General features: G+C 41.5%; 2 protein-coding genes across 3 annotated transcripts; both read right to left on the bottom strand.

Annotated features, from left to right (window-relative positions):
* Positions 1–1175: 1175 nt before the first annotated feature.
* ltn1 (listerin E3 ubiquitin protein ligase 1) lies at positions 1176–13461 on the bottom strand. Its single transcript, XM_034606962.1, has 32 exons — positions 13322–13461; positions 12923–13129; positions 12157–12255; positions 11603–11833; positions 11451–11503; positions 11153–11333; positions 10519–10692; positions 10126–10316; positions 9655–9802; positions 9296–9553; positions 8812–9123; positions 8340–8558; positions 8217–8258; positions 7926–8106; positions 7576–7815; positions 7337–7490; positions 7070–7220; positions 6741–6942; positions 6474–6630; positions 6071–6184; positions 5835–5962; positions 5603–5738; positions 5366–5510; positions 4893–5106; positions 4567–4804; positions 4339–4416; positions 4063–4249; positions 3671–3836; positions 3357–3577; positions 2423–2617; positions 2091–2258; positions 1176–1904 (listed from the first exon to the last, which is right to left on the bottom strand). The coding sequence occupies exons 1-32, from the start codon at positions 13361–13363 to the stop codon at positions 1842–1844; spliced, it is 5295 nt and encodes a 1764-aa protein (XP_034462853.1). The 5' UTR covers positions 13364–13461; the 3' UTR covers positions 1176–1841.
* Positions 13462–15777: 2316 nt separating this feature from the next.
* Positions 15778–26910, bottom strand: tmem135 (transmembrane protein 135). 2 transcript variants are annotated; one of them, XM_034605782.1, is made up of 15 exons: positions 26722–26908; positions 23077–23204; positions 21809–21901; positions 21550–21583; positions 21376–21441; positions 19839–19885; positions 19680–19721; positions 19411–19587; positions 19256–19325; positions 18967–19134; positions 18783–18846; positions 18624–18700; positions 18182–18280; positions 18017–18084; positions 15778–17713 (listed from the first exon to the last, which is right to left on the bottom strand). In XM_034605782.1, the coding sequence occupies exons 1-15, from the start codon at positions 26857–26859 to the stop codon at positions 17578–17580; spliced, it is 1407 nt and encodes a 468-aa protein (XP_034461673.1). In that variant the 5' UTR covers positions 26860–26908; the 3' UTR covers positions 15778–17577. The 2 variants fall into 2 exon arrangements, with proteins under 2 accessions (XP_034461673.1, XP_034461675.1); XM_034605784.1 differs by lacking the exons at positions 15778–17713; positions 18017–18084; positions 18182–18280 and adding an exon at positions 18327–18468 and having other exon boundaries at positions 18554–18700; positions 26722–26910.
* Positions 26911–27737: the final 827 nt, after the last annotated feature.

Raw genomic sequence — 27737 nt, forward strand, 5'->3', positions numbered from 1 at the left:
TGCACAAACACACACACACACGCACGGCAGACCAAATGATAGGTATTAATTCATTGATCATGCTTAATCTGTCATAATTAATTCCATAGGAACAACAGTGATGAGAGCAATTCCCCATTAAAACAGATAAATTATTCAGCATGAGGAGGTGGTGGATCAAAGTTAAATGAGTGCGGGGGGAACGTGGCAGCAGTCAGAGGCTGAGGTTAATTACAGTCTTTTCTTGGAAACTAGCTCAGGTTGACTTACAGTAATAGTTATATGGAAATACCATGCAACTGTAATTGGGGGCTCAGGTTGACTTAACAGTTCGCTGAAGCACTTGGGCTTCATTTACTTTGAATAAAGTTATCTAAGATTAAGTAAATGGTGAGTGGTCTGTATTCATACAGTGCTTCTCTGGTCTTGATGACCACTCAAAGTGCTTTACAGTAGTTTTACATTCACACACACATTCACTCCTTAGGTGCATATATGAGCAGCACTTTTTTCATAGACAACAGCTGTAAATTTGGGGTTCAGTATCTTGCTCAAGGAAACTTCGGCACATGGAATGGGAAAGGCTGGGATCAATCTTCCAACCTTCTGGTGAGAGAACAGCCCGCTCTACCCCCTGAGCCCCAGTTGATAGCACAATGTGATATATCCACTTGTATATTGGCTGAGGGGAGCTGGTCCAAGGGGAATCAAATCTCTAACCAGTGTCAACTCTCTTCAGGTTTATCTTTGTGGGTCAGTGTATACAGGTAAAAATATGCGGGAGCAGACATTGTGTTAGATTTATATATTGTGTAATATTCATTGTTCTGTATAACCGAACTCACTGGGAAATGGACGCACTGTCCTTCACTCTGCGCTCAGTCTGGTTCTTGAAAAACTGCCAGAGCAGTATTTCTTTGTTTGCTACACTAAGCCATTATCGGCTATTGATGGTGATGCACATTATCTATAAAAGCTTGGCCATTACTCACTGTGGTCTATCACATTGAGATCAGCACTTGGACATATTTGTATTTGGTTGTGAGGCATGCATGAAGGTTCAGGGACACGATCCAATGACAAATTATTTCAATTTACATATCTACTAGTTTCTGTGTGGTACGTGGCGAACATTTCCCCTGCGTATTCTTTATTTGAGCCCTGTTGAATAAAAGACAAACTGCATCCATCGATGATAACCATCAAGTTGTTTTTTATTTACTCTCCAGCATCATTTACAGCTGTATGCAGGCACAGGAGATAACATAGTTCATCAGTTTGACATTTGGGAGAAAATCAACTTTGAAAATCAACCTAAAGAAGTTCTCCTTCCTGCTTTTCATGCGTGAACGTACCATGTCATGAAGGATGTCACTAATCAGACATCATCTCTTTATAATCCTAAATATTAGGAATTAGGAACATTGTTTTAATTAAGAACATCCATTTTTAACCAGTTTTGGTTTCCCTAGCTTTGTGATTCAGCCTCTTCTACACAAAAGATAAAAATTAAGTCCAGGAAAATTATTTTAAAAAATATTAACAGAAAACCATCAGCAGGAAAACTACTGCTGCTGCATATATACAATATAGTGATGTATTGGAAAATACAAACTATTGACATTTCACCTAAACTACTGAATATGGACATTAAAGTCACCAAAATGTAATTATTCCTGGATTTTACTGTGAACACTTTTGGTACCAAACAACACTGATCATGTCAGTCAAAGAAATACTTCAAGAGAGAAACTCTACCCATGTTATAAAGTAGACCTTAATGTAGAGTTTCTTAGCAATCCTCTGCATGTAATCAGTCATCCCAGACCTGGTAGATGGAGAAATGGCAGCAGACGTGTGTGTTAGAAGAAAGTTTCTCTGCAGAGTGGGCAGGTGGACTTGTTGCTGGAGGTGAACCATTTGTACTGTAAAAAAAGATGAGAAAAACAATTACAAAACAAAGTCAAAAAGCAATGTTGACTTAGAACTATATGACCGTATGCATTTAATGGTATTCGTCATCTCTGTTACTATAATCGATGTGAATATTTTATTTAAAACCTCCAGAGAAGGCAGTGACGATCTGGACAGATAATCAAAAGACAACTTACCAAACACGCTGAGTGGAATTTCTTTTTGCAGGTACGACAAGCCTTCTTGGGCAGCGAGTAGTTGGAGCCGTGGATAACAGAGAAGCAGATCATGCAATCCTCTATTCCCTCAAAACGTTTGTCCACGTTGTTCTTCCACAGAGCCAGGCCCTCCATTATACTGCCGTTCTTAAGATACCAAAAACACAATTAGATTTTATGGAAATGTTTTATCCTCTTGTATATTTTCTGATCCCTAAAAACTAAGTATTCTCACAACTTCTGCGCCAAAAGTTGAGGAAAAAGTCCCTACTTACTACACAAACTTCTATCCAGTGTGTTTCTGTGTCTACCTGATGTGTGAGGTACGTGCTCAGCTGCAGCATCCAGTTCCTCCACTGCTGTACGGCAACACCAACACGCCTCCCACTCTCCACCGTGATACAGCCCAGAGGGTAGTTCTGTGGCAGCTGAATCACCAACTCTATGAAGATGTCATCCACAGAATAGGTAGCAATCACCTCCCGCGCTGCGGAGCGGGCTTTAACCTGGGGCGAGAAGATGAATAAATAAATCCACTGTTTGTCTGAGCCACTGGGAGTCCTTCAGTCAAATAATCACCTGCTTTATAATTCAATGCCAGATCGCACTGGATCATTTCAAATTAAGAGCATCTATTGTTTCTGATTCATTATGCTGCAAATTTGATGCAGGTATTGCACCAGAGGATTTGTTCAGTTTACATGATTATTAAGCCCATCAACCTTTGTGTAATTTCTTTGAGATCAGGTATGCTGGGGTTTATCGATGACGTGGCCCCTCCCATAACATGTTTCATCTTTATTACATCCAACGAGGACAATATAGGTAAGTTTGACTACATTTAATTGAATATTTAACACCTTCACTGCTGATGAGATGAAAAATAAACCAAAAACAAAAGGCCTTCAGAAAAGAGTAAATTGATCCTGATATTTATGTGAGAAATAAATCAAAACATCAAAAAATTTAGTTCTGTCAGAAATACCCCAAAATCCAAACTCTTTCTATTTATTATGCAGTAATAATTTGAAACTGACAGCTCCTTTACTATATTTTATATCAAATATATTTTTAGATTATTTGGTTTCTTAAAGAAACAGGTTTATAGAGGAAGGCAAATTAAGTAGACTCCTCAAGTCTTTATCTTCCATAACTATCATGAACAGTTTGTCTGCTTTTATTAAATCTGACATTTGGAGTCTACAGCTAGTGCAAGCTGTCACAGAAATGTATTTTCTCACTTACAGTCATGCTGTCAAACATCTGAGTGCTGGAGTGGACAGACGAGATCTCCTCAGCTGAGAGAACGGGAGTGACGTATCTGATGGTGAATTTCTCCACAGCAGCGCTCACTCTCTTCTCCTGGCTGTTCCAGCACAGCCGCACCATGGCAGGCAGGTCCTGCACCGTGCTGTAGTACACGCTGCAAGCCAGGTGAGGGAGCTCCCACTCAACGCTGTCACTGTCTGCAAGAAAACACCAGAGAGAAAAACACTGGGCTTGTTTACATTCCACAGTCAGGTACAGAGAGTGTGTAGGAGTGGGTAACGTGTACTCACTCTCAACAGCCAGAGACAGGCTCTCTGTGAAGAAGGTTTTGGTCTCCTTGGTGTCTGCCCCCTGGCCGGGGTACAGAGGGTTCTCAGGCATCAGTTTGAAGAGGTGGAGGAGGAGCTTGTTTAGGGAGCAGCTTCTCTTCAGATACTGGGCGTAATGGGCACGCAGCTACAGATACACAAGAAGAGCAATATTTTTATATCGACACATCAAAGCCCACTCTCCCCATTAAACGTATATATATCTGTTTGTTTCTATACACTTTTAATAGAAAGTAAAACGTGTTAAAGTCATGTTTTGTGACCATCTAGTTAAAAAGATGAACCACAATGTACAAAATATAATAGAAACAAAGACTGAAGTTGCTCTGAAACAAGACATCATCATGACTCACGTGAGAAGGTGAGGATTTGAAAAAAGTGAGGAGCAGCTTCCAGGCCAACAGGTATCCCAGAATGCATGAGTGTTCAACACTGAGAGGCTGCACCACTGCAAACTCTCCTACTTGAACCCCCGCCAGGATACTGTCGCACAGCTCCTCGCAGGTGAACAGGAGCGCCATCAGGGCAGCTGGAGGAGAACTAAAGAACAAAACTTAAATGTAAGGAAAAAAAATCTATTGAAACAATATCATCTTTACTCAGAAATGTGGTTTCCCTCTTTGACTTACAGACATGGCTCGTCTCTGTCATCATCAGACTTGTTATTGTCTCCTTCTCCATCACACTCAGGCAGCTGAGGCATGACTCTGTATGGGCAAGAGGAAAGTATGTTGATTTGTTTTTCTTTACTAATCTTTGGGTGCCCTAAATATCTCAAGATTTGATTTTTGTAGCAGGAATTGGAGATCATTTTCTAGTAATTTAAGGAGGCTTGTGTTTGTGCACAAAATCCTTACTTTTCCAAAAGGTGGTAGACGGTGATCTGCAGAGGTCTGGCCTTAAACAGCAGCAGAGGACACAGTGTGTTGAGGAGTGTCTGCAAGGGCTCTGGCAGGTTCGTCTTCTGGTCGGCTATGAACTGCGGTGGAAGGGAGTTCTGATTGAGCTGCTGCACAGGCACATAGGTCAGAGCCATACCGACCGACTGCAGCACCGCAAACGGGAACACAGGATCATCCGGTTCCTTAAAGGCATCTTTATTTGAACAGAAAACAGAACAAAAAAATGATTCCCTTTTCAGAGAATGCTTCCTCAGACCTCATAAAATAAAACCCACACGTACCTGTAATGTTGATAGGGAGAGGCAAGAGGAGGTTGTAGATTCCTTCTACAAAGAAGTCTCTCCATTCACCCGCCAGCTCTGACGGCAGCGTCTCCAGAGCATCAGGCGAGGACGATGCAAAGAACTGGTTCAGGTTCACTATCAGTGCAGCGACCTCACACACAAATAGCTGCACCCATGGGTTCCACAGACTCCTCACATTCTCGCTGGCAGTCTGAGATAGGAAAGTCACAGATAATGAGTGACTGCAGATGAATAGTTGTTGAAGATGTACAACCAAAACAAACACAACTACATTGTAATGGCGTGTATGTCCATTTTGAGTCAATGAGTTGTCACCACATGATGACAGGCACCCATCCTGCTTCAAGGCTCAAACTTCTTCAGCTCTTGGAGGAAATAATCTTTGGCTGACCTTTGCCTCTAAACCTTAAAGTCACAAAACAGCACAGTATGTATGATTTATATCTCACCTCCAACCAGGCTAGCATAGAGCAGAGCAAGAAGTCCCACTGGGTGCTGCCAAGAACCGTCGGACAATGAGCCACGAGCCAGGACAGGTAACGCATCATTTCCACAGTGAGGTTCAACTGTTCTGCAGATGCTTTGGACAGGTCACTGAAAGACAAAGATGTGACAGATGTTGGTACAGCAGTAGAACAATTAAAAACAATGTGTAAATGTTTCCAGGGTTTGTGTGATTACATTACCTGCCAAAGAGGAACCAGTCCTCCTTGCTGTTCCTCCACTCCATCATCGTGGCCAGGATTGCATGTAAAACCTCCTCCTCCATTTCTGTGTTGGCTTTTAGACAGCACAGCAGCACCACCAGACTTCCATAAACATCTGTGATAACACAGGTCAGATTTAGCATTGGTATGGTTGAAGTCAAAAAATCCCCATGTATATATTTAGCGTGTAAACTTAAGTGTGTTTACTCACTGTCATCCTCTTCCCAGTTGATAATCGAAGCAGTAGCCAGGGTTACGAGAATCTCTTTGTCCGTATCGGTCATAGTGGGGCAGAGGACCTGGATTGTGCTCAGTTTGCTTTGAGACACTGGGAATAAACTGATCAAGCACAGACCATCTTTTAGCATGTAACACAGTGGTAAGGGTGACAACAGAATAGCTTTTAATGTGCAAATTAAAATGACGTCAACATATAAAGTTACTGACCTTTCCACAGATTTGTAAAGCTCCCTAATGGTTGCACTGCAAGTGGTCGCCAAGTTGTTGGTGTGGATGTAGTTTTCTAGAGTCAGAGACCACAGTCCTCCATCCTCCACTGACCTACAGAGTAATATATAAAACAATGCAGCATATTGAGTGGAGGTCGTTTAAAATAAATCACATTGGGGAGAAAACATACATTAAAAACAAACAAGTGCTGGTGACATTTATTATATTTCTTTTAAGTTCTTTGTAATCAGCCCATTAAATAAACATCCATATTAAGTGGCTCAAATGATCCAGGTGACTTAATTCTCTGCTTATGGAGAAAATCATAAAATGTGTTAATGTACTTTTTGTATATCCTGCCGAGTATTCTTTCCGACTACTCTTATTCATCAAAAATCACCTCGAGTAGAACGTCTCCAGCAGGCGTGTCGTTGGAACCTGGCTGCTGAGTCCGTCTGACAGCCCCCACTCAGTCAGCAGCTTGTGATAGGCAGACACTATAGTGGGGCTGTACTCTACCTCCTTACACCACTGCAGTGCATGCAGCAGTTCTGAAACTGTCAAAGAAAAACATGCATATCAAAATATATTAAACAGGATCATAGATTGACATTCACACGAAAAACACAAAATTACAGAAACAATAGTTAATGTCCTGTGTGCGTACCTGTGTCTTTAAGGTCTGAAGGACATTGTGCCTCCTTTTGGTCGACAGTTACAGCTGCAACGTTCCTGGCAACCCTCCCCAATAGGGCGCAGGCACATAGGTGGGCTGGCAACCTGTTTGGCAACTGAAACTTCCACATATCTCTGGAGGGTTTTTCACAAACTCCTCTGTGGCGGCTGGACAGTAAAGGTGTTTTGATCCACTGCACAGGACAGAAAAAAGGAGAGGAACAATGTAGGAATGTCAAGTTTTGTGATCTAATGAATGCGTGATTTACATAACCAATGTATGTTGCCTGAATTTGTTGTTTTCCTTGATGAAGGACTCACCTGAGGAGGTAAGGCCTGTCTGATTCTTGTCCATTCGGTCTGGCTTGGCATCAGTAGAGTAAAGAACTGGATGAGAAGTGAGGAGTCTTGATTGCAGCCAGAGATGATTGTCTCCACTAGGCTCTCTACAGCCTGAACTAGAACCTGCAAACTAACCACCAAGAAGAGTTAAAAGCACAGTTTCTTATAATATGGTTGCACAGAATAAGACACAGTCATCGGGTTGAAATTTGGAGAAGGATAACTGGGAAACCAACAATTTGTTACCTTTTAATGTCCAGACAGACGGTGAGAAGTTGGTTTTTCACCCAAACAGCCGCACTGTGCAGGAAACCACCTTCCTTGCCCTCACATTCAGAGTTTTGGACCAATGACTGGATCCCAGCAACACAAACTTTCCTCAGTTTATCTAATAGAGAGTCTTTCAAAACAAAACACACATATTAGTTACTCAGCTGACCTCACAAGTACATTCTAAATGTTCTGAGCAGTGTGTGACTACATACTAGATAGCTGAGTGTGTGTTTGATCCTGGGCGGTGAGTTGGAAGATACTGAGCAACAGTTCCTCGGCAGAGAGCAGTAGAAGACAGTCTTTTACAGAGGAGAAGAACGTGGAGGCAACGTCACCGATGAAGGAGACGAGTGGCTCCATGTTGCCGGCATCCGACAGACTCTTGGTCTCAGAAAGAGTGGCGTGCAGCTTCTCTAATATCTTCTCCATGTATACCTCCCCTATCAGAGGCTCTGCGAGGAAAACAGGTCAAAAATATTTTCATCTGGTTTGGTGACTGGAATGAAAACCACAAGTATTTAGAAAATAGATAATCTTTGCTGGTGTACGTATTTCTGCTCACCGTTGTTGTGATGTTGAGAGAGGACGAGGCTTATAAGCGTCCAACTTTGGCTGCTTGTAGAACTGGGGGGGCAGTGTCCGACCTGACACAGCTCCTCAGCCAAACCCAGGAGCTGCTCGCCCAGAACTGAACCTTTCAGCCAATCACGACAGCTGTCAAGAGCCTGAGGATCTGCACAGGCCTAACAGAACAGACAGCAGAGATGCACAGACATGTATAACAGTGCACATTTGATGCATGATTAGGGAACACACTTTGATTTACGTCTATCATAAACTGAGTGATACATACCCTCTGTATAATTTGCAGGATAATTCTCCACTGCAAATCCATCTAGGAAGCAGAGTAAGAGCATAAATGTCAGCAATGAAACAAGAGCAAAATTTGGGTGAAATCAACGTCATTCAATGTTACCATGGTGATGTGGTTGAGTAAACGGGTGGTATCCTGCCGGCTGCAGCAGTAGAGCGAGCTGAAAACCATCTCTACCAGGTGCTCAGTGTCGGTGCGGCCCTTCTCAGTCAGCCACACCACCACCCGCTGCAGCAGGAACTGCACTGCTGGATTTGTCTCATTGAGCTCATCTCTCTGCTCAGCGCCCTTTGTTACGCTGTCGTCCAACTCGCCCAATGACTAAAAGAAGCACAGATCAAAAGAAAAGTCAGTTGCATCAAGGAACTCAGAGCTTACTTCATTTTTTAATCTAAAATTAACATACAAGTGTTTTAAATTTTTTTATATTGAATTTAGCCAAATATATACATTAAAAGGTCATATATACCCAATAAATAAATTATGTAGATTAGTGGACAGAAGTGCTTACATTCGACTCACAATGATTAAAAACAACGGACACGGAAATACACAATAGTCAAAAATAACTTACACTGAAGACCCTCTGTGTGTGGAAGGACCGCAGGAGAAGGGAGAGAAAAACAAGATGCCTCTCTGAGTTTTTCTCATTCACATTCACCAGGCACAGTTGAGCCAGCTGGCACACCACGTCCTCAAAGCGCTGGGTCTGTAGGGATCCAAACGTCTTCTCATTCACAAGCTCTGACACCGTCTGCGCAGGCTTCTCAACATTATCCCCCTCAACTTCAGTTTTCTCGTTGTCCTCTGGCTTAGAGAAACAGATCTTGACAGATTTCTTCTTCTGGATGTGGTTTCTGTTTACTCTCTCGGGGTAGCGCATCACCTGCAGACATAAGAGATGGTGAGAAAAAAGATTTATTTTGGCATTTTGTTTTCTGTTTCACTTTGGCCACTTTTTTAAGACATGAATGAATCGGACAGCCGTATTGATTTGCTGTGTCCTTCGTGTCAACATGGAAATTTCAGTGGTGATTATGTCTTAAACCAAAACTTGCCTGCAGCAAAGTGGCTATTCCTTCCAAAGCCTGTGGATCCGCTTCTTCAACGTCAACATATCTGACAAAGAGAAGACCAAGCTCCTCCCAGAAGTCAGCCAGAAGCTCTTCAAAGACGCCCGTGCTGTCATTTGCTTCACCAACACTAAGTAAACCTGCTCTCTTCTCCCAGGAAACCAGCATTTCAGTGACCAAAAGGAAGAGCGGACCATTCTGAAGGGAGGGATTGCCGAGGGACTTTTCGAGGAGAGGTAGCAGCTACAAAAAGAAAAACAACAAAACAATGTAGAAAACGTGGAGACTTGACAGGAGGTAGATTTGACAGGGTGAGAAAAGTGTGTGCTACTCTGTGATCCCACCTGCTGTGAAATGAGCATGGTCCGTATTTTTCTCTGATCCTCCATTTTTTCTGTGTTTTGGAGTATGCAGTACCTCAAGCACTCAACCACAGAGTTGACTATAACTGCACTTTCTGATGGACTTGCTGCTGCACGCTCACTTGAAAGGCTAAGACAGACAGACAACATGGTTGAAATCAATATAACAATATTAACACAGGGAATAGGAGTGATACAGCAGATATTTCAAATGCAAAATCATGTAATGGGTGGGCTCAAGGATTGTGCAACATGAAATGTATATTTGTATTAGACAACTACTAATAAATAATGATCTAAACATTCCTTTTTGGCATTTAAACTTCTGATGAATTGATCATTTTCTTGCTAAAAAAATAATCAACAAAATGGATTTTCATAATGCAGTTCCCTTTAAAAATTTATGAATTAGCTCTCAGCCCAAGTGTACATGGACATGTGAAAACAAATTACCCTTGTGTGAGGGACGTGAAGAAGGTGGTGTAAAAGTCCAGGGTTGGATCTGTGACCTGTTGGGGCAGTTTGCTGAGGAGTGGCATTAAATTAGGGTGGAGAGCTTTAGCCATGCCTTTACCACCGTCTTTTAGTAGAGTCCATAGTTTAGGTAGGAAGCCTTTCTTGGCATTCACATGTGTCCAGCAATCCTGGGATAGAAACAGAAACATCAGAAAATAAGATACGTCAGTTATTTCAATAAATTGGCTCGATGAAAAATTTAAAAACACATACTTTAATATCTATACTCTACTTGTGTTGCTTACTACTCCTTTTTGCTTTATTTAGTAGACAACATTATGGCAAGTGAATCGCTGTATGTGTGAGATCATCCTTTAAACACAAGCTTACGGGGACTTTAGACACGACGTGAAGAACGGCTTCCCACACAGGAGGCAGCACGATAGGATCAGTGTCATCAATACTGAGGAGGACGGCAGGGCAGAGTCGTGCTGCTTCAGCCTGGATCAGCGCTGGAGTGAACTCACACAGAGCGCAAACCATCTCGAAAAATGCCCCTCGAACCTGTGGAGCAACGTAATGTGGTGGTTAGAGAAACATCCTCCTCAAAACAGCTTCTTGTATTAGATATAAGGTTGGCACAAACAGATCACATGTAGTAGATTTATCATTTTAGATTATAGTCCACTCAAGTGTTACAGGTTTGTTGAGCAGAATATAAACCCCAGATAATTACCTTTAAATTAACTCCACATAAAAGCATAGTAACAGCAACATAAATTCAGATCACTACATTTGGAATTATAGGGGTGAAGTCATTACATATTACCACTTTCAATCTTTACAAACTACAATCTGTTATTCACAATAAAAATCTGATCAAGATGATGTGATGATTAATGTATTTAATTGAAACCATAGAATAAACATTGAATGTTATATATTAATAAATACTCATTATGTGCACATTTCAGGTGAACAAGTACATGATTTACTTAGTTAACGGTGGAGTCTGTGCCAGTACCTGTGGTGTCTTGTGTTTGCTGTACTTCCAGAACTTCGCAGAATTCACCAGCTGAACTAGTCTTTGCTCCAGGGCCTCCCTGTCGTTCTGAGCGAGCAGGGAGAGCAGTCTCTTCACTCCAAGCAGGGAACAGGTCTGCATGCGCACATATTTGGATTCTCTCTCCTCTGCTGTCACGCTTCTAGAGAACATGGAGACCAGAGCCTGAGCAAAGATGCTAATAGCATTCATTATAACCACGCATATACAATGAGTGGAATGGACGCTGAAGCTATAATGACTTAAACTGATAACTTACTGTGGATCACTCAGTGTGTCTGCTGTTTCCTTTAACAAAATATCTTGAAGTACCTGCAGTATCAAAATAACAATTTTAATTCAGTTGATTTTTGCTCATTGGATTAAAGTTCACATCCCTTTGTCTGCACTAAAGTCCCCGCTCTTACTCACATTTAGGATTTCATCCTTGCAGAAGCCGAGAGCCTCGGGCTGTTTTGCAGGTGAGAACGCAGCCTGGAAGGCCTGGCAGGCAGTAGAGGCTGCAGGTGAGTAAGTGTCACACTGGGACAGAATCCAGTGGCCCATCAAGCTCTTCAGGAAGGGCGCCAAGCTGCGGCGCACTTTCAGCACCAGCTGCTCAAAGGCCTGTTGTGTGGCCTCCCTGATCCGGCGGTCATGATCCTGACAGAAATAATGATGAAGACTTATTGTCTTAATGTGCACACAGCAAACCTGAATACCCACACCCACAGAGTATATAGTCCCAGTTTAATGACGTCCTGAATTTGGGGGTAGTTTTAGTCAGACCTCTTTTTCATAGATATCTCTCATTGTGAATTTGATGCATGTTCTGTAGAACAGGGACACTTTCCTCAGGATAGTTCAAAATCTATGATGGTGAAGTATTCAAGATGCCCTGACTGTTTCCACGAGGATAAAACTAATGTCACACTGAAACAAAATAAAATATTCACAAATATGATGAGAATGTGAGATGAGCTCACCACTGATATCTTGCAGTAAATCCTCGGCCAGTAAGGCAGGACCCCTTTAACCTCTTCAGCATCCCGCTCCTGACACATGGACCCGAAGTCCTGCACAGCCTGAGAAGAACACATGTTATAAATACACACACCTGAGAAGACATGTTATGAATACACACGCCGGAGAAGAACACACAATATCAATATATACACGCCTGAGAGGAACAGACGATAGCAATATACACGCCTGAGAAGAACACATCTTATTAATACACACGCCTGAGAAGAACACATGTTACTGATAGACACGCCTGAGAAGAACACATGTTACTGATAGACACGCCTGAGAAGAACACGCGTAACTAATAGACACGCCTGAGAAGAACACACGTTACTAATACACGCCTGAGAAGAACACGCTTTACTAATACACACGCCCGAGAAGAACACACGTTACTAATACACACGCCTGAGAAGAACACACGTTACTAATACACATGCCTGAGATGAACACACGTTATATATACACCGTTCCTGCATTATCACAACACTGGCCTGAACCAAATACATATCAGACAGGGGTTATTTCAACACATAGACATTACTTTGAAGGTTTCTTTCATACCGTACTTTATGTAATTCCTCGTGTCAGGTTGTGTAACAGTGGATGCATTAGATGTTTAGACTGTCACTAAACGTGTTGGATTCTGACATTATTTGACTCTTTGTGTACATGGAGGAAGGCAGAGCTCCTCTAGAAAACCTATAAGTTAGAGTCACTCTTTACCTTCAGTCTGGTGACGACATCCCTCTTGGAGAGTTTCCTGAGCACCAGGCGGAAGTCGGGATCCACCAGGTTGTCGATCTCCTCTGCGCCGTGGACCGCGGGGACGTAACTCAGCTCCGAGGTCACCGTCGTGTCAAAGCCCACGAACCCCGGGATGACGCCACCCTCCCGGGTCAGTGCCTCAGCAGCTCGGCCGCTACTCGATGGCTGGCGGGCCGGGAGAGAAACGCGTGGTTATTATCACAAAAAAAGAATACTAATGGCGATGGTTACAAAACAGCTGAGGCAGAACCGCCACATGTGGGTTCGCTAACTAGCCTTAAGTTGATCCCGGGTTGTTCTGACGGGTTTGAGCTAATCTGTTGCTAACTTTTACTTCGCGATGGTGCGTTTACTCACCCGAACATTGCCTTTGGTTCTCTGTTTGTTTTTACCCCCCATGGATCCGCGTTTCTCTTCTACTTTCTACAGTAACTGGCTTGTTTTCGCTGTTGACAGGACTTTCAATGACCACAGGAAGTGACTCACAGTGAAAATCACCGGTTTGTCAGGGAATCGACCACTTCCTGCCTCGGTCTTTCAAAGTAAAGCGTCCGCCCCCCAAGCAATTTGGATACACTTAGAAAACAATCTTCTCTTGCAAGTCCAAAATTAGTCCCATGTTCAAATTAAATGAGACGCAAATCGAAACGAATCATAACAACAAACATAGTGTGAACAGAGAGTTGAAACATAATAATTTAGCAGGCTAACCGGCTATTTTGTGGTATTCTAATAACAGTCATCGATTGAGTCATTCAAGAGTAGATTATGCAGGATTTTATAGAGCATTTTAAAACAACACCTAACCACTAAAATAACTATTGTCGAATTGTTTTGAACTTCATTTAAGCGAGGTCAATCACAAATACTTTTATTTTGAATGGGAAATCGCCTAACATGTGTGTTCTTGACGCTCTTTGGATATACTTCCGCAGTGTGTTTCTTCTTTCTGGCCCAATTTGAGTGAACTCACTACCTTGCACGCTCATCACTGCCCTCTACAAACATATCAGGTACTGCAGTCCTCTGAGTCATGAACAGGATTCTTGGGCCCAATATGAATCATTTGAAACTTCTCAGCTATTTTGACCTAAAACAGGAAATACTGACCTGATGGTACCGTTAGAGGAAAGTTCAGGAGTCGTAGATAATGACGATTTCACCTCTGCTGCCTCCTGCACAGCAAGTTCCATGGAAATCAGACCATTGAAGGTTCAATGTGTAAGATTTAGGTGAAAGGGATCTATTGGCAGAGATTAAATATAAAATAATCCTAGTGATGATTCCACTAGTGTGTTTCAATTGAATTGTACAAATTCTTATTTTCTTTACCCTAGAATGGGCCCTTTATATTTAAATATTTTATATTTACATCAGAGCGGGTCCTTTCTAAGGAGGCTGTCGTGTTTTTTTTACAGTAGCTTAGACTGGACAAACTAAACACCTTTTGAGTTTTTAGGACAACTGAAGGCTTCCACGTTTGGAAGGTGAGGTGAGGGGTGTTCAGCTGCAACATGCAACTTCACCTCTTGATGTCACTACATTCTACACAATGAACCTTAAACTCCGTATACCTTGAATATAATTTCCATATCCAGTCATCCTCTGTGTGTTTGTGTGTAGCTACACTTATTGAAATCCTAACATTTATAGAAACTTTACAATAGACAACATTAATGGCCAGGGGACATTTTTTCATAGTTTTTTGGGGTGAAAGTTTTAGGTTTCTAAAATCATGAAGATTTACATTATGGGACCCATGGGTATATTATAAAATTGCATTGGTCTGACAATATGTGTTGTCCTCCTGTGGATGTTGAAAATTTGCTTAAGTTCACTTTAACTTCTACTGTAAACCCTAATAACAAATCATCAGCACTCTGATTTAGAACAGTTGCAGGGACATGGCAGAGGCTGTTCCAATAATGTAATGGTCACATTGCCACATTATACTGGCAATGTGACCATTACATTATTGGAACAGCCTCTGCCATGTCCCTGCAACTGTTCTAAATCAGAGAAATAAAAGGCAAATTCTGTAACACTGTAGTTTGGACTGTAGGATTTCATGACCAGGTGACGCCAGTCACTGCACAAGCAAAAACAGAAAACGGACATTATCATTATATAAGATCGAACTCAGCACTGAATTAAAAAAAAGTCATGCACTTGGAATCGAAAAATATTTTAATATACACCTTCTTACATAAATCAAATACATTTGTAGAGAGTTGTATTTTAATTCAATATGATAGATTGTTATTATCTCACTCTTTCTCTGCCTTAGTCTCAACAAGAAGGTTGCATTGTATTTTCTTTTTTACAATCATGGCTTCTGGTGTGGAGGTCAGATGTGTCTAAAGCTGGGTTGAACAACTGAAGTCAAAACACTGAAGTAAACAGAACTATGTGTTCCCTACAACAATCTACTTTACACCCTAGTTATATGAAATCACATCTGGAATGAAGCGGTCAATTTGTGTCATGAATGTCCAATTTGTGTTGAGCACTGAAATATTACACGAGCCACAGATTTCCCAATTGTCCACATTAATTCAGACACTAAAACGTTTGATGCAGCACCAACTTCTTCAGTAAACAATATTTCAATCAACGTAGATTTTGAGTAACATTTTATCTTGGAATTTCCAGTTAGCATCAATTGAAATTCAAACAGCCAACACAATGTATTTATTTTTCATGTGATACAAAAATATTTAATTCAATCTCTGTTAATGATTTCTATTAGTGGATATTAAATATTTAAGTAATATTTAACCCAATCACCTCCAGAGAATAAAATGAAAATGATGGTTCAGGTTGATTGAAGAAATTTATTTCTCAAATTTGGGTGGAGAATATCGAACTTTGTTTTTTTTAGAACATTTGCAAATTATATAGTTTGATTTAAATATGGATTTAAAAATTTTGACTGCATTACACTGTGATTTGGCCAATTTATCCTCTATAAAGTATCAGGTTTCTCATACTTTGCTCTCGAATACATTTGCACTTTACTGTGAAACAGCAGTGGATAGGACTCAAATATTTGAATTCAACCATATGCAAAACTGTGACATATTGCGAAAGTTTCATTCTAACAGGAAGGCAGTGGGAGTGATAGAAAAAACATTACATGTAGAATCATGTCACAAAAATGATTAAATCTTAAATCAGACAAAAATCTGGAATGAAAATAAATGAGTCACAATGAGTTAGTTTGCAAAATCAAAGTCCTGAGGCAGACACCAAATACACACAGTCTGATTAAATGTTTCTCATATAACATTAACTTTTAGTACATTTAAGATAAATGTGATTAATGACAACCTGCTAACTGTAACTTTTGAAGTAATCAGGTTAGTGATCTGTGCTGTGCAAACAGTCTGATTTCCAGCCTTAACATGATTCACCCAATAACCTGTCCACACGAGGGTGGAATCAATAGGGTTTAACAGTCGATTTACTGTTTCCTTTTGCTCTAATTGCTATTTTTGTCTTGAATATAAAATATCTGGTATTTTCACACCTAATGAGCTGTACTACTCACTCCAATTGAAATTTCTACTGTCAAGTGCTGTTAAAAAAAAGAAATTGGAAAGAAAATCAGTTAAGCTATGAAAAATGTAAGTTCAACAGCGACTTCACACGTCCATGTTTCACATCACAGAACACAATCTAAACAATCTCCCCTTGACTCCTAACACTATATGATAAGGCTAGATAATTATATATCATCAGTTGCACCCATTGTCTTGAAAAAGTTCACATTCATACATTCCCCATCAGTCCTCTGAAATCGAAATTAAAATCAGGCATCACTGTGTTTGTTGCTAAAGGATTAGTGAGTTTCCCCCTCTGACTGCCATGTACCCATCCAAATAACCAGAGTTCTGACGCTGCCAACCTTCAAGTAACTTAACAAAAACGATAGAAACATAACGATTTAAGGATAAAAATAAAATTTGCTGCATGCTAAGTGTAGTTTTTATATTCCACTAAACCAAATTTTGCTTTTTTTTTGTGGTCTGGGTGAACTGATACTACTTTTGGGGGCCCACACAATTATAATTGTTGTGGACATACGTAGTCAAATGTTCTCAGAGCCCCGCCTCTCAGGTTAGGGGCCCCAGTAAATTGCCTGCCTTGTCCCCCCTGTTGCAACGCCCCTGCATAAACCCTCAACAGGTTCAGAAGAACCTGCCAAATACAAATTGACTTCTTGAACATTTATATTATTATTACATTATTATTTGTATTGTACGGTTAAGGGATTCATTGGGACTTAAGATACTGTTAATATACTTGTCAATTTTGATTTCAATCTCAATCTTCCAAACTTGTCCATTTCAGTTATTTCACCAATTAGCTGTGAACATACAACCCAAATCAGTAAAGGACCTTGATAAAGACAACACCTTTTACCCACGACGCCCTGATTTGGACAGATCTTGGACTTTTACATCTTCAAAGTAAATCCCATCTCATAAAACAACATCACTACTTCTGAGCAGTCATAAGACCTTTAAAAAAAGTCGCTCAGAAAGAACAAGCAAACTGTCCGTTTCCTGTTGAGGTAAACCTACAGCTCCTTCCCTGAGCCTGGTACCAAGTCATCCCAGTTGGAAGTCGACTCCAGGTGGAAGCAGCGTGGTGTATCGAGGGTCCAGTTTGGGCACAAAGCCTTTCATGTCCCTGGAGGCCTGAGTCCCGAACACATCTAACAAGTGTCGGTTCATGAGAGCAAACCTTGAAGAAAAGAAAGAAAATGATCTAAACTCTCACAAACAGATCAACTGAACATGGACAGAAAAGGTCTGAATACTGATGATGAAGCACAAAATACAGAATTGGATTTCTAGTTTTAAAAACCTAATATATTTATGCAAACTGCGTTAAAACATAGTGACGGTATACAAAGCTCAAACACTCTTCAATCACGCAGTCACAATTAGATCAGTCCTTGTTACAACATTGTTTGTTTTAAGTAAAACTCTGTTAAAGAAAATAAAGTATTTCTCTCTGTTGTTTGACAACAGCACACATTCATACCTGCCCTTTGTTAAACGCAGCAGGAACTTCCAGTACGAAGGCCTGAGGTTCTGCATTTCCATAACAGCCTGTGGGACAATAATGAGTCAAAACATTATATCTTTTCTCAGCAAAAAAAAGTTGTATTTTTGAGTAGATCTGTATGTTTGTGCACGGATTACTTACAGCTTGGAAACAGATAGCAGTGGAGATGGCGTATAAGACTGTGTCTGCATGAGGAAAGTATGGGAACCGGCCGGCCTCAATGCCCTTGAAGTACATGGTCTAAAGACAGAGATTAGTACATGTGCTGTTAATGATAAACAAGGCCATCCAGATAAGATGAGATGTATGGCAACATGTTACATCTGTGGAAGTTGTTTTGTCAGTCAGCTAACCTCTGACCTACTTCCATTTCTGTCACATTTTTACAGTATTTACTAGTTTTCTCAATTAAGATTTGAGATGTAAATGTTATATTATCTTTTATTTAAAGGGTGAATCGTATTTTGTATGATATTCATGAAATCCTGTTCCTCTATCCTTGAGATGGGAAATGTATTTATTTTGTTGTGTTTCTTTTCACTGAGATTAGTTGTGATTCGTCTGCGAATAGATATTCTTTTACCTCCACCAGCTTAGAGAAGAGATACATGGATATTGATGTGCTTTTGTAGAAGAACATTGACATACCAGCCAGGAAGCCTTGAAAGAGAAATGAAAAGAGACGGCTGTCAAACAGATTCTACAGAGGGATCACTCTACGGGGGTTTTATGTGGCAGTTACCTGCTATTAGTGCATGGAGTTCATCGTCAATGTTACGCAGCCAGCGCAGCAAGCAGCTTGTTCCCTGAATAAGAGAAATTCATAAAAAAAAAAAAATTACAATACTCACATGACATATTATAAGGATATCAGAATTTAAAAGAGACACATCATGGAAAAACAAAGCAGCGTGTATGAAATGTACCTTGTAGATACTGACGAAAGATCCCAGAAACGCCCCGAGCTGGAAGTTCTCCTTGTTGTAGAAGAGAGAGGGCAGACGTGACGGTTTGGAGAACATCTGCCTGAACGCTGAGGGCACTTTAAGACAGCACTGAATCAGGTAGCCAACACTGAACATCCTGATGAAGCCCTGGACAATGAGAGAAAACACATTTAGGATTAGTATTTAGTCATTTTTTATTATTTTTATTATCATTGATGAGAAAAAAAACCTCACACCAACGGTAGTATCTTGGTTAAAAGTGTGTTACCTTAATACAGTATGAAATGCAGTTGTCTTGGTAATGTTTACAACATCTGTGTCTTGGACCATGTTTGCATCTGAGTTATAAAAAAAAGGGTGAAAAAAAAATGTCAGTATTGACCACCACTCTGCACAAACCCATATGTGTCTGTGTTCTCTCACATTGATTCTAGCAGCTCCCTGGTGTAGGCCACCAGAGTTTTCCTCCTGGAGCTGGGCCTTCCTGCTGACGGTTGCGAATCCTCCGTCTCTATAGCAGCTGTCCTCTCAAGGGGTCGGGTGCCAACAAGTTCTGCCGAGACAGGGTGAGTTGGAATCTCTTCTTTCCCGATGATGAACCTGTGACACAAGAAGCCTCTGAGCTTCACCCCAAAACTGACAACAGTCTAAATCAAGGCATCTGTGGGAGCAGAGACTTAACTTGAACTTACTTCAGTGCAGAGAATGCGAAGCCTTTGAGACCATCTTTACTCCTGCAGAACAAAACACAAGATTTAACGCATTAAACACCAAACATTTGGTTTTGATATTCGTAAGGAAGCAATGTTGCATATTTCAGTGTAATAATCTGTGCACTGTGCTGCTCGGACCTGAAGAAGAACATGTAGAGGGACGCAGTTATGCAGAACAACAGCACCTAATGGGAAACAGAGACAGAAAGAGGAAATCAAGATCAACATCTGGTCATGTGACTCCACTCTAAAAAAAACATTTGTACAAGTGTACAATTATTGATACTAGAGCTTTGCGTTGAAGCTGTCAAACAATAGGAAAAGATGACAGTGAAGTTATATATTTCAGATTGATGACATGTTGATGGTGAAGCTGTAGAATTCTGCTGTAAGGTGACGGTAAATTTAATCTTCAAGTGACAGAAACAACTGTCAAGTTTATACATAAAAATCTGACAGCTGATGCGACTCACTTCATATTCTGTACTGACACATCGGTATGAATCTACACATCCGAGATTAATGTATGAAACAAAACTAACGGCACATTGCAAGGCCCTCATCTGAAATAAAGAGTGATACAGTTTAAAGAAATTATTTTACATTTATGCAGCCTATTAAGCTAAGAGGGGGCGCTAATACACATCGCTTAAAAACATTTAAAAAAAATTAATAATATCCCCCCCCAACAGACACACACACTCCTGTGATGTGACTGCTATCGTTCTGAAAAGTGGTTTGTCTGTGTTTGTTCTGAAATGTCCTTCTCGGGGTTTCTTGTTGAAAGCACATTTTGTTTCTCTGAGCCGTTATTGTTTGGAGTCTTTGTTCAGCTCGACCTTGAACTAGGCTACACTATGTGGGCCTACATCAGACCACTGGCTACAGTATGTGGGCCTACATCAGACCACTGGCTACAGTATGTGGGCCTACATCAGACCACTGGCTACACTATGTGGGCCTACATCAGACCACTGGCTACAGTATGTGGGCCTACATCAGAGCATTGTTTATTCATTTAACTGCTTTTAAATGTCTATGTTTGCAATTATTGGGTTGGAATAAATACTGTAAGAAAGAACATTTTAATTTCTGTCATTTTTTTTCGGAGACTATTAGAATCATCACACTGCTGTGATTGTAAGAACCAAAGCAAGATGTGGACATGTAGAGTTTCAGGCGTTTCCAGTACTTCGTTTAGTACTGGGTGGGTTTTCAAATAGTTAAATTAATTGTGAGGTACTGCTACCTTTTGTGGCAATGTTTTTACTGCATATTTTACAGATAAACGCTGTTTGTTCAACATCTTCCTTGTCCTAAACAAACCACTACCATTTTTTACATGGCTCTTTCCCTGTTTACTCTCGAGACAAAAACACACATCTCGGTCTTATCCAGTTACGCACAAACGCCCATTGGAATGTGTGTATGTGTCATGTGTAGGTTTGACAGTTTTTTTTTTTTATCTTGTTGTGTCTGTGAGAGAGGCATACCAGAAAACAAGGAAAGGGAAACATTGTGTTAGCTAACAGTCCTCATGAAGCTTGGCTACCTGATAAAAGAAAGCTCAAGCCGATCTGGGAGCCACTGAGTAGAGATGGTGTCCTCCTACACTATCTGTTATATTACTAAGGCCCCAACCACCATTATTTAGCTGCCTTCACTTTCGTCTTACCTCGCCATGTCTGATGGGTTTGACGATGCCTCGTGTTACGGCCATGCGGAACAACGTCTCAGTGGCCTGAAAACCAGATTACACAACAAATATTACAAATGCACTGTGTGGCAGGAGCAAATGTATCAATTGATGTAAAACAGATAATGTTTAAATGAAAACAGCAGCACTTACGAGATTTGTCATGTATATTGTCAGCAGCCCTCTCCTGGTGACGGGGAGAAAGGTTGAGACATAGTTTGGTAATAAAACACTGAATCAATATTTACGAGGACATCCCTGATACTTGAGATGTATCCAACAATTGAATTACAACCCCAAATAAAAGGTGCCATTTCTGTGCATTGCTGGACCTGGTAAATGGGTTTTATGAGAAGACTTTGAAAGAGTCATGAAAGCAAATAAAGTGAAAATAAACAGACTGGAATCTCACCTGCTCTTGCGCTCCAAGAGGATAGCAATGTAGGAGGCAGGCAGTGCCGAGCCAAACCCGGCAGACCAGGAGTAGAACCCTCCCAACAGTTTTCTGAAGTTGGAAAATTAAATGTTATTACATTTTTTTCCTCAGATAACATTTTTTTCCTCTTATCTCAATAAAATCAAAAATGTCTCCATGTTTAAAATATTTGTATGGCTTTAATAAGACTAGTTATTTTTTAAATTGTGTCGACCTGTGAGGGTTTTTTTGCACAAAAATGTGGGTTCTGCGATGCACATTCCTGCCAATAGTTTTATTTGTCCATGTCCAGACTTAAGTGTATGTAGGACACCAAATTGGTCCAATAGGTGTCATCACTGTGGTTTGGATCATTAGTTATGCAGGAGGAACCTTCATTCAGGTACAGGTGTTACTCGGCGGAGGAGCTAAAACATTCTGTGATCGCCACACCATGTAAACACTCAGTGGCCTTGGTGAAAAGTTTGGCTGCGTAGAAATGTATGCATGCACTGGTTATGCACTCTTGCCTTTAACATTGAAGACTGTAATAGAATTGTGCATCCTGCTACTTGGTACAAGCCTGTCTGTCTTTGCAGGTCTGTTCATTATCGAATCAGGTCACAAATATCTTCTTCTGACCATACGGAGATCTCACCGACCTACACAGTGTCTCTTCTCACTGGTTGAGCTTGGGCAGTTGCCAGTCCTAACCACAATCAGACACACACTTACACAACACTAGGCACTTCCTTCTCTCACTTCCACTCAGATCTGCTTACAAAAAACTTTACGATTTACACCGCAACACCAACCAACTGTGAGCAATAATATTCTCAAAAGCATGAAGCGGAAGTTTACTCTGTTACTAGACACTACATCTTTGTTTCGTGAGAATGTTACAACAATACAACTGAGGCAACAAAGACAGTATAGAAGAGGACTGCCATCTACTAAACATAGTGGATAAAGAGAGGATTTATATGGTTTTAAATTGGCTTTGCAAAGTTTAGATAACCCATTGGCTCCTTATTTTTTGATGACAAACATTTCAATTGATTGATAGGCTGTGGCTGAGGTGTAGAGCGGTCGTCCTCCAACCAGAAGGTCGGCGGTTCAATCCTCAGTCTTCCTCATCTGCCCCCTCATAGATGTCAAATGCACTAATTGTAAGTCGCTTTGGAGAAAAGCGTCCGCCAAATGCGTGTAATGTAAAATCTGTTCATCTTAGCTGAGCTGTGTGACCTACAATTGGATGCACTAACCTGAGGATGCAGAAGAAAACAATGTAGAGACCTCCATTGGCAGTGAGGAAAGAGGTAGACCACAGGATCTCAGGTAGAAGCCTTTTTAAATAGTAGTCCTTCTTCCTTCTCCTAAGAATCGCTGCAATCTGTGAAACATAGAGCATTACTGGTTTTCATATTTTGTTTCCAAATCACAGCTTTAGAAAACTTGAGGACAGTTGTTTAAATGTACTACATTCCCCACTTGAACTGATGATGGTTTGAAAGCTGCAAAACAAAACACAGCAAGAAGCTCATTTGATGGTTTCCAATACATTATTACACTGCATGTTTTTACAAGCTCCCATCACTGAAGGATTGTTCTATGAGAAGTAGCTGCTAACATCGTTAGCTTTCATAATTTTAAGCAAACTTTAGCTGAATTTCACGTGTTAGCTAACCTTAAACTTTGTGCTATATACATGATCTGCATAACACAGACAACTGCTTCGAGATGTAACCCTGAGCTCTTCAGAACACACTGTAGTGTTAGTATAAATACTTCTAAAGTTTTGACAGTATCACACCTCTGTGGAAGAATTTACTTTTTGCTCCAGGGGGAATTCCTGGATTGCCACTACAGGCTGTTTCCTATTGAAGGCCTTTTCATGTCAACTTGGGAAATAGCTTCACGTTTGAAGGTGGTGACTGTGCTGGAGTTGATCCACTTCTTTATTGGTTTATTATCATATTTCTTTTAGTTTTTATGTTTTCAAAGGCTACAGACAACAGAGGTAAATTGATAAAGGGTTTTACAGCAGCTCATCTCTGGACCTCTTCACCGCACCATGGCTTTTCAAGAGATATGCACAATCAGTTGTTTAACTTTATTTTCATTTGAGTGCTGTAAAAGATAAGCCACTGAGCTATACTGACAAATGGATAGAATGATCAGAGCTTTCAGCTTTCACATGACCACAGTCCGACAGAGTCGATACACAGGCAGCAGTGAGTGAGCTAACAGCCAAGAAACTGAAAGCTCATGGACAAGGGGAATCTGTGAAGGAGGCCTTGTTCCAGGACAGAGTAAAACGTTTTCATACCAAGCAAGAACAAACAGTGATAAGTGGACGAAAGCATTTTGACACATTTACTACGGTTTATAATGTGGAGTCAGATGCTGCCTAACACAGCTCCGTTTAAATGCCGTCCTGAAAAGTCTTTCTCTTTATATGGCTTTGGGGATTTATTTGTTTTATTCATTTTAACTGGGGGTTTTTTTTTGTTCTCCTTGTTGTTATGGAAGTTTTCTGGAAGCTGGTGAAAGGAGAACTCAGCTGATGTCTTATGCTGAAGATTTTAATGTAGACTTGATGCATCAAGGATCCAGTATATCTCCCTCTACTTGAGTCACCCATTCTAACAGCACATCCATGAACGGCTAGAATTGCTGTCACTCTCTATGTTATATGTAGGTGTTCGCATCCTATTGGATAGTTAAGCCTAAGGTATGATAAAATACGCAAAAGAGTTGGTGAGAGTTGAAGTTGGTGCTTCTCTGTCTGGCACATCTGAGTTAGATATGAAAGTCCCTAGACATAGACACTGAAATGCATTGCTGGTCGGTCCAACCTGACCTTGGGTACTGCTTAGAGAGAGAAGGGAGTATCTGTGGAACTAGACAGGCACTATTCTCCTGTACAGATATAATATAATATACATTATTTATAGTGGCATATACAGTAATGTGTGAGGATGGTTAAAAATTCCTCAACACTTGTGAAGCATGCAAATGCTGTAGAAATAAAGTTTTTAATACTATTATCATTATTACCTACAAAGAAGAAAGATTAAGAAACTGATCGAGCTTTTGATTCTGACAAACACTTCCCTGTCCATATCTGCACACTGCATCACTCTATGTGTAAATGTAGACTGTCCAGTTTTTAAAAATGTGTTGTGTATGCACCCAGAAAGACTCCTCTCTGGAGGTCAGCACCCAGACGGACTCCTCTCTGGAAGTCAGCACCCAGGTGGACTCTCTCTGGAGGTCAGCACCCAGGTGGACTCCTCTCTGGAAGTCAGCACCCAGACAGACTCTCTCTGGAGGTCAGCACCCAGACGGACTCTCTCTGGAGGTCAGCACCCAGGTGGACTCTCTCTGGAAGTCAGCACCCAGACGGACTCTCTCTGGAAGTCAGCACCCAGACGGACTCTCTCTGGAGGTCAGCACCCAGGTGGACTCTCTCTGGAGGTCAGCACCCAGGTGGACTCCTCTCTGGAAGTCAGCACCCAGACGGACTCTCTCTGGAGGTCAGCACCCAGGTGGACTCTCTCTGGAGGTCAGCACCCAGGTGGACTCTCTCTGGAAGTCAGCACCCAGGTGGACTCCTCTCTGGAGGTCAGCACCCAGACGGACTCCTCTCTGGAAGTCAGCACCCAGACGGACTCCTCTCTGGAAGTCAGCACCCAGGTGGACTCTCTCTGGAGGTCAGCACCCAGGTGGACTCTCTCTGGAAGTCAGCACCCAGGCGGACTCTCTCTGGAAGTCAGCACCCAGGCAGACTCTCTCTGGCAGTCAGCACCCAGGCATACTCTCTGGAAGTCAGCACCCAGGCATACTCTCTGGAAGTCAGCACCCAGGCAGACTCTCTGGAAGTCAGCACCCAGGCAGACTCTCTCTGGCAGTCAGCACCCAGGCAGACTCTCTCTGGAAGTCAGCACCCAGGCGGACTCTCTCTGGAGGTCAGCACCCAGGTGGACTCTCTCTGGAAGTCAGCACCCAGGCAGACTCTCTCTGGAAGTCAGCACCCAGGCATACTCTCTGGAAGTCAGCACCCAGGCATACTCTCTGGAAGTCAGCACCCAGGCAGACTCTCTCTGGCAGTCAGCACCCAGGCAGACTCTCTCTGGAAGTCAGCACCCAGGCAGACTCTCTCTGGAAGTCAGCACCCAGGCGGACTCTCTCTGGAAGTCAGCACCCAGGCAGACTCCTCTCTGGAAGTCAGCACCCAGGTGGACTCTCTCTGGAAGTCAGCACCCAGGCAGACTCTCTCTGGAAGTCAGCACCCAGGCAGACTCCTCTCTGGAAGTCAGCACCCAGGTGGACTCTCTCTCTGGAAGTCAGCACCCAGGCAGACTCTCTCTGGAAGTCAGCACCCAGGCAGACTCTCTCTGGAAGTCAGCACCCAGGCATACTCTCTGGAAGTCAGCACCCAGGCATACTCTCTGTGGAGGTCAGCACCCAGTTGGACTCTCTTGAGGTCAGCACCCAGTTGGACTCTCTTGAGGTCAGCACCCAGTTGGACTCTCTTGAGGTCAGCACCCAGTTGGACTCTCTTGAGGTCAGCACCCAGTTGGACTCTCTTGAGGTCAGCACCCAGGCGGACACTCTCGAGGTCAGCACCCAGGTGGACTCTCCTGAAGTCTGAACCCAGACTTCCTCTCTGGAAGTCAGCAGAAAGTCCTCTTGAGGAGGCCCCGTGTTCTGGATGAATTGTGTGTCAGAACAGCCTGAAACCTCCCGGAAACGAACCCGCGAGGTGCGGTGAGTCCCCGACTGAAAGCTAGTTGACACCGCAGCTAATCTTTATGACGTTTAGCAGAGGTTGTTAGCATTACTTGGCTAGCTGGCTAACTTTAGCCCCAGAGTGTACAAGTCTCAGAACAGCGGGTGAAACCTACCAGGTAGAGAGGAGCGTATATTTTGAAGGAGACCTCCAGAGCCCCCCGGGTTATGTCCACGGCAGCCTGCGCACACGACGGGCTCCATGTGTGACCGATCTCGTAGCAGTTGTGTGGTATTTTGCTCAGAGCGCCCATGACTGCAGGTCTGAACACTGACCACAACACCCAGTACACACAGCGTGCGCGTTCACTGCCAGGCCTGCGATGACACGCAGAACAGCTGTGAACGCGCACGGCGCTGGACGTAAAATGGTTACTGGAGTAAATCCTGATCCTGTGTTCAAAACTCAAATCACAGTGAAAACTATTTTATCCGCAATGTTTTATAATAATAATAATAATAATAATAATAATAATAATAATAATAATACATTACATTTATACAGCACCTTTCATACATTAAATGCAGCAAGACATTAAAAATAAGCTGGATCAATAACAACACGTTAGCAATAAAACAAAGACTTAGGATAAAAGCATAAAACTAGCAAAAGGTCTATAAACAAGTCAAAAATAAAAATAAAAAAAAACATTTCATTGATTAAAAACAAGATCATAGAAATAGATTGTGAGTTGTTTCTTAAAACTATCAACAGAAGTAGCTTGTCTTGTGTGTGGTGGGAGTTTGTTCCGAACCTTTGGTGCATAGCAACAGGATAAGTACTTTTATTTATATGATTACATTTATAAACAAACTGCTGCAAAACATTGTAAGACCCTTATAAAACAAGCCTCTCTAAATTAAAACTTATAAATAACCTTTTCTTTCTTTTATTGAAAACAACATATAGTCACAGAAATAAGGTTACGACGACAACACATTTAAAGCGCACACACACACATATATATTATATAGCCCTTACACGTCATATATACATGAAAAATAATATCATTATTAATAATAATGATAATTATTATAATAGTAATATTAATAATAATAATAATGTAGATATTCACCATATTAATTCTCTTTTTTTTACCTTATAAATGTATTGATTTAAGTGCTGATTCAA

Source organism: Hippoglossus hippoglossus, chromosome 14 (genome assembly GCF_009819705.1).
Source record: "Hippoglossus hippoglossus isolate fHipHip1 chromosome 14, fHipHip1.pri, whole genome shotgun sequence".
Lineage (NCBI taxonomy): Eukaryota > Metazoa > Chordata > Actinopteri > Pleuronectiformes > Pleuronectidae > Hippoglossus > Hippoglossus hippoglossus.

Bases quoted from the DNA above. Each gene is read 5' to 3' on its own strand.
- ltn1 (XM_034606962.1), bottom strand. From the start codon at position 13,363: ATGGGGGGTAAAAACAAACAGAGAACCAAAGGCAATGTTCGG. The intron at 7,816-7,925 runs GTGAGCAGAAAT...TTTTCCTCGCAG, and splicing joins CTCTCAACATCACAACAACG to AGCCTCTGATAGGGGAGGTA. The intron at 1,905-2,090 runs GTAAGTTGTCTT...CTTTTTTTACAG, and splicing joins AATTCCACTCAGCGTGTTTG to TACAAATGGTTCACCTCCAG.
- tmem135 (XM_034605782.1), bottom strand. From the start codon at position 26,859: ATGGGCGCTCTGAGCAAAATACCACACAACTGCTACGAGATCGGTCAC. The intron at 23,205-26,721 runs GTAGGTTTCACC...TATGTTTCACAG, and splicing joins TATACGCTCCTCTCTACCTG to ATTGCAGCGATTCTTAGGAG. The intron at 21,584-21,808 runs GTGAGATTCCAG...CCCCGTCACCAG, and splicing joins CTCTTGGAGCGCAAGAGCAG to GAGAGGGCTGCTGACAATAT.